This window comes from Helianthus annuus, chromosome 15 (assembly GCF_002127325.2).
Source record: "Helianthus annuus cultivar XRQ/B chromosome 15, HanXRQr2.0-SUNRISE, whole genome shotgun sequence".
Taxonomy (NCBI): Eukaryota; Viridiplantae; Streptophyta; class Magnoliopsida; order Asterales; family Asteraceae; genus Helianthus; species Helianthus annuus.
Window position 1 is genome coordinate 160,574,078 of NC_035447.2, and position 7,417 is coordinate 160,581,494.

The following is a 7,417-nucleotide window of genomic DNA, read 5'->3' on the forward strand; positions in this document are numbered from 1 at the left end:
GAGATCATTCAAGTAAGCCCGGTGAACTCAGAAGCTCAAGAACCTCTCTAAATTGCTATTATCCACCGTGTTTACGCCTTATTTCTTCCCTAGCCTCGAGCTAGTAGTAAGTGCCTCTAAACACCATCTTGTTCTTGTTTAATGTTGTTAATAAGTGATTTAACGGTTAAAACTCAAGAACACACAAGATCATAACTAAAAGTCTTGAAAGTAAGATAAACTAGTTGGATAAAGAGAAACTAATGGTGTAAATCTTGTAAATCTTGGCTAGTTGTGATTATTTTATGTTGTTTGTTGCTAGTAGTGGGATGGATCATCATCCAAACATACTAGATCATGTTTATGGAACATGAACTAGTAATATGTTAAGTGTAAAAGTTGTGAGATGATGAACCCTTCCACTCATGAACATGAACTTGTGTAAATGAAATTTTTCTTGTAAAATAAGGTTCTAAACTAGTAGATCTAAAGATCTACAAGTGGTTTTTCGGAAGAACCAAGTGAAATATACAAGTCTTGTTTAAAACCCGGATCATACATAAACCAAAGGCATTTTAGTGAATAAACAAGGGTGTAAACACTTGTGTAACAAGAAGATTTAACAAAGAAATATTTTCGTAAATTTTGAGTAGAAGTTGTAAAACTACAAGTTCTTTAAAAATTAAGTTTTCAAGAAACTAATTTTATTTTTAAAGATGACAAGATCCACTAAATATGTTAGAAGGTTACTACATATTTTTACAAGACTTACAAGTTCATGAGTTTGCGATTTATACTTATTTTGACAAGTTTGATGTTTAAATGATGTATGTTGATGATTGATAAATTGTTTGGTTGAATTTTGAAAAGAAAATGACACGCTTGTAAGCGTGGCCACCTCCAGTTACAGAGGAAACTCTAGCGATATTTTTCAGAAAAATAACACTTAGAAATATTTTTGTGACAAGTGTTTATAAATATATTTTCAACTTGTTTTTCCAAATAAACTTCGCTATGATTTTTATTACAAAATTACCAAGTGTCGGAGGCGGAGTTTTCGTAAATAGAACTTGTTAAATATATATTTAGAATATATATTTCATAATAAAACGCTTGTTGAATTATGTGATTATTTTGTGAACTAGAGATATATTATTTTTAGGGTGAAAAAATATTACTTGGAAATATCATGAAAATACGACTCCAAAATAATACCAACGCTATCACGAATAAATATTTAAGTTACACCGGTATTGTTATTACAACACGAACTTTAAAATGTAACTTATGTATATTTCGGAAAATACTCTCACACGTATATTTTGATAAGTATTATTTTGGAAATTGTATGAGGTAAAATATAATATTTTTGGGAAAAATATGTATATTTTGGGATAAAGATATATAAGACTAGTGATTAAAATATATTATTCAAGTGGGACTTAAAAATATATTTTTCGGAACTATAATGTATACGTATATTTTGGTAAAATATTATTTTGGAAACTGTAGAAATAAAAACATGTTATTTTTGGGAAAAATACATATATTTTGGAATTACGTTATTTTTGGACAAATGAGTTGAACATATTTTCCAAGTGGGAGATAAAAATATATCTTCCTAGTATATTTAGAGGATATATAATTTTTGAGAAAAATATATATTTTCTGGAACGATACATGGTTAAACAAAATAAAGTTTATTTATATATTTAAGTGAGACTTGAAATATATGGTTTTGGAAATATATATATATATATATTGGGAATATATTAACGAATCTTTATTTAAGAACCATACACCGAAATACAGCGCCATTACGTGCCAAGATATACAAATACGAATACTTGAAAATTATTAATACCAGAATCGTAACTCAAAAACATACATACTAAGACAAGGCACGACCCGTTCGTCTAATAGACGTTAGACCATTGTAGGTAGTCGTGTTTGTCGCGGAGATTTGGGTTACAAGTACGAAGACGCAATACTGTGACTTCATGTCCCCCTTTTCTCTTAACGGTTTTCAGTTTTTATACTTCGGGGGTGAAATACATGTTACTATGATTACGGATACTTTTATACATGGTATGGTTAGCTTAAGGAGGGTTACTACTTAGATCATGTGAGTGGGTAGGCGGAAACTAGAGGCCATTAATCCTCGTCGTAGGACCGAGGGACATTAGTGATAGATCTATTTGGGTGTAGCGAGCCCCACCCCTGAGTCCGCTGAGTGAACCAGGTGGTGACTAAGTGCCCGACGCATAAATCCGCTAGGTTTGAGTCTTCCTGCATCACTTCACACATATCATTGGCTTTGCAACCCAATGGTGATCTCTTTTTCCTTAATTGCTATATACCAGGGATTTTCATACATACAGACATATTTACAAAGGTTTATACATACTCACTTACACATGAACTCGCTCAACTTTATGTTGACTTTTCAAACTACATGTATTTCAGGGAACTAATGGATCCGACACGGTATGCACGTATTTCAAGCTGCGTTTGAATAAAGAAGTCATCCAGGGTTTAGAAGGTGTAACCTCTTCCTAGACGGGTTACATATCTCTAAACCTAGTATTGTTTAAAGTCTTTTGCTAAGTTTTTACGAACTCATTAAACCAAGTCAAGGTTTGTAGCTTATTTTGTGATTGATGTTTTAAGACAAGTATAATATGGTGTTTTTCTAAACTCTATTAACGGGTGAATATCTCATGTTTTTATCATATAGCATTGTTATGATTGTTGCTATGGTATTAAGAAGTCACACCAAATAAACCCACGCTTCCGCAAAGCCAGGGTGTGACATTTGAATTGTTGGAGCAACTCCTTCGCCTGCTCTAAATACAAAGCCATAACTTCACCCTTCGCATCGTATAACCCACTGATTTAACTTACGATCAGCAAAGAGTCAACATGTGCTTGTAAGTTTTGAGCTCCCATTTTGTTGGCGAGGCGCAGGCCTGCCAAGAATGCCTCATATTCCGCCTCATTGTTGGTATTCTTGAAATCCAACTTGATGGTGTATGTAAATTCATGTTTCTCAGGGCTAACAAAGCGCAATCCGGCTCCTGCGCCATCTTCGTTTGAGGCCCCATCAGTGTATAGCAACCATAACCCATCGGACGTGTCTTTTATGGAAGTGTCAACAACCTCAGAATCTTTGATCTTATCTTCCGGGACTTTTGTGATGAAGTCCGCTAAAACTTGACCCTTGATGGCTGGGCGCGACCTGTATAGAATGTTGTGGCCCCCCAGCTCTATTGACCACTTTGCTAGGCGACCTGACGTTTCTGATTTTTGTAAAATTGTGCCGATGTGAAAGTTATTGAGTACCGTGATCACATGCCCTATAAAATATCTGCGCAGCCTCCTGGAGGCGTGTAGCAGTGCAAGCACTAACTTTTCCGTTGTTGAATATCTCGTTTCTAGATCTATAAGCACCCTACTGACGTAATAAATTGGAGTCTGAACTCCGTCTCTCTCCACCAATAATACCGACCCAACTGCCCTGTCCGAAGAGGATAAGTACAAAATGAGTGGTTCCTTTTCAAACGACACGGTCAGGGTAGGGAGCTTGATCAAACATTCTTTCATTTGCTGGAAAGCAGCTTCTGCTTCTGGCGTCCATTTGATTGCTTCTTTACGCAGTTGCGCAGAGTGCTAATAAAAGGATATGATTTTGCAGCATGGTTTGATAGAAATCGGTTAAGCGCGGCTAGGCGGCCGGCCAACCTTCGCATCTCTTTGATTGTCCGAGGTGATGGCATCCGCTCTATGGCTTGAACTTTCTTTGGGTTAACTTTAAAGACGCAATTTGTGACCACGAAGCCCAAGAATTTGCCTTCCTCCATACCAAAGGAACATTTGGCTGGAGTTAACTTAATATTCATGCTTCTCAGAGAGTTGAATGTCTTCTCTATATCCTTTAACATTTGGTCCTCCTCAGGACTTTTGATCACGAGATCATCGATGTAAACCTCGATATGTTTTCCAATATCTTCGGCAAAGATTTTATCCATCAGACGCTGGTATGTTGCGCGAGCATTTTTGAGGCCAAACGGCATCTTTGTGTAACAGAAGATCCCGAGGTCGGTCCGAAAAGCTGTCTTGTCTTCATCTTCCAGTTTCATCTGGACTTGGTGATACCCCTTGTAACAGTCCAGAAAACATTTCCATCTGTATGGCGTGAGAGAGTCTATCTTTTTGTCGATCTCCGGCAATGAATAACAATCTTTAGGGCACACCTTGTTGAGATAGGTGTAATCGACACACATTCGCCATCCTCCATTTGACTTCTCGACCATGACAGGGTTCGCGACCCAGCCCTGATAACGCACCTCCCTTAAGATTCCTGCTTTTAAGAACTCACACACTTGCTCATTCATCGCTTTAGTTTTATCCGCCGCTAAGCTGCGCCTTCTTTGCACTTTTGGTTTAACGGAGGGATAAGTGTTCAGAAAATGTTCAGTTACGTCGCGCGGGACACCGGTCATGTCTGCCGGCGTCCAGGCGAAAATGTCCATGTTTCTGAACAAAAGTTTTTTGAGGTGCGTTCTGATGTTTGGTGAGATTGCGTGGCCTATCGTCACCGTTTGCTCTGGGTATTTGCAGTTTAAAACCCACTTTTCTGGTTCGGTCGTTGAATTTTTGCCGCTTTTGTTGGACGCACATCCTCTGCTGACATTACTTCCTTCTTTGCATAGATAATCGCCACCCCCGTCTCGGTTGGGAACCCGATGGCTGAGTGGGGTGTGGAGGTTACCATGTTTAGCTCTCCTTGGGTTTCTCTCCCAATCAAAATATCATGCCTTGATTTGACAGGCATCACCATGAAATTGACAGTTGTGGTTCTTGAATGCTTCCCGTCAGATAGCATGACGGGGAAGCTGATTTGGCCTAACGGGAAGACCACTTCGTTGCAGAATCCTGACAGACGATAGTCGACCAGCTCGAGTCTCGCTTTATCTTCTTCATCAAAATGATTAAAGCATTGCTCGTAGATGATATCGGCTGTACTTCCCGGATCAGTGAATATGTATTCTGTTTTGTAATGACCGATAATACCCGTAATGACGACGGGGCACGTGGCACGTGGACCCCCGCGTACTACCGGGAAGATAACCTGTTGCTCTTGCCATGTCGGTTCGAATGGTCGCTTGCCTTTATTTCTTGCGCTATATATTGGTCTGTTGACCATGTGTGTTTCCAAACGCCTAACTTTCTTCTGGTTTCCATCATCGTTGCGCTGAATCTGGCGCGTCTCCTTGCGCACATTCTTTACCAGATGGCTCAGCTTCCCGCTTTTCAGCGCTTTTTCAATTTCTTGCCTTAAGCTGATACAGTCATCAGTCAGATGACTTGTATCCTTCTGGAAATCGCAATACAGGTTTGGGTCTTGGGCTTTTTTGTTCGTCATGGCTTTGGTGTGACAACCCTCACCAAACCAGGTATCCGTACGAATTAATTAATATTTAATTAATGCTTAATTACTGTGCTTGCTCACAATTGTGGTTAAACTGCTACGTGATTTCTGATACATACATATACTTGCATCATACCTTATTGCTGTCACTCCATTTATTTACATACAAACTATAGTGACAAACTTGATGCACAAAAGCACAGTAGCACAATGAACGGATAATCCAGTAAACGTGCTGACATAGCCAGCACCAGACAGACACTGTCTCTAAGGCCAGTATGAGTCGGGAATAGATTACTACACTAGTAGGGAGTGTAGGGAGGTGAGGATTGTAGAACCGCGTCACTAGGTGATAGTTATAGTGACCGGATGTGCCTAAAACATGTTTTAAACACAAAATTCTGCACCTCAATACAAAATTCAGCATTTTATTCAACTAGTAAAGTGCAAAAACATGGGAAAATAATACTAGACACTTTCCAAAGTGTCGGGAATTCATTATGTCACTAAAAATAATATTAAAGACACTTTAAATGCTTATGAAGCACTTTAATGGATCAGTATCCAACCGAACAACCGAACTTTACCCGGAACATAAAAATATTGACAATGACATTGTTTTTCCTTTTCTGAGCCAGTTAGGGTCCCCGAATACCCTAACACCCGCTATAATACATAACACACTAGTAATTAGTTTAAACTCCCTAACTAAGCTCTCTAACCTCTAACTATCTAGTTCTAAACTAACCACAACCCCCCCACCCCCCCCTGACCGATTCGGTTCCCCCTAGGGAACACACACACCCAATTTAGATTATTTTAATTGTCACACCCCCAAAATCCCAACCACGGAGTACTACCGCTTGGAGGCATGACTGACCAGGATCCAGCCACCAATCATACTGAACAAGCATATTAATAGTTATAAAAGTCTAACCAATACGATTGGTGTTCCAAACAACGAAGTTTAAGTTGTAAGCGGAAGCATAAGTCTTAAAGTTAAAACATAAGTTCAAATGGTTTCAAGTTTAACATAGTACGCAGCAATCCGTGTCCCACAACGACTCTCCTCCATGCAAGCTCCATCTGAGTACCTATTGTCCTGCAAAGCATGTAGTAACGAGTCAACAACTAGTTGAGTGAGTTCACAGTTGGGTGTTCGTTTTAGTTGTTTCGAAAATAGTTTCCTTTAACTGGCATCCTGCCGTGGGGGTTACCCCATAGTTTAAAAACGTGACTTGTTCATTCCCAGTTACTCTGGCATTCCAGCCGTGGGGGCTACCCCATGTTAGTTATCAGGCATTTCGGCCGTGGGGGCTACCCCATGCGTACACTAGACTCGTTACCATATCGACTGCTGACTGTAGTCATGTTTATGTGCCCTGAAAACTGTCAATGTCTATCATCATTGACGTGCCCCAGATCCATTAGTTCACGCCCGTCCTCTGCGGCACGGTGTGAGGTTTGTCAGACCTAAATAGCGCTATCTAACTAATGACCCGCTCGCCATTGGCCCGGCGATTAAGTCGATATAAAAGGAGGGACTTCGTGATAGAGTTTTAGTCTAGTACGAGTTATCCGTCCACAAGGACGAGGAATCACATTCCTGAACCATTGCTGTCCTACCCGAGGAGGACGAGGAATCCACGTTCCTTAACCCCGTTCCCGACCCAGGGAATCCCATGCTTTGTAGAGGGTGTGAACTCACCTTGGTTTGCTCGGCAGTTAATCACAGAAAGGTCAATCGAGTTGCAAGTGGTCAACTATGTCCTAACATAGATACCATTCAAGTCAGGTTCAAACCAAGCAGTGCACGTACAAGTAGTAATCATGGCATACAAGTTCTAGCATGGCAATTTCAACTACAGTGCACAACATACTCAGTTAACAGTAGCACGTATAGCCCATATGTTCAGCCCAATTACTTAAGCCCAAACACGCATTAAACAGTAGCACAAGGAGTCCATAAGGCCGGCCCATTAACTAAGGCCCGTAACTAAGCAAGCC

General features: G+C 39.8%; 1 protein-coding gene across 1 annotated transcript; it reads right to left on the reverse strand.

Moving 5' to 3' along the window:
- Positions 1–4,600: 4,600 nt before the first annotated feature.
- On the reverse strand, positions 4,601–5,404 carry LOC110914469. The gene has a single exon (XM_022159256.1). The coding sequence runs from the start codon at positions 5,402–5,404 to the stop codon at positions 4,601–4,603; it is 804 nt and encodes a 267-aa protein (XP_022014948.1).
- Positions 5,405–7,417: the final 2,013 nt, after the last annotated feature.

What these genes read in the sequence shown, in the direction of transcription:
- LOC110914469 (XM_022159256.1), bottom strand. Translation starts at nt 5,404, where the DNA reads ATGACGAACAAAAAAGCCCAAGACCCAAACCTGTATTGCGATTTCCAG.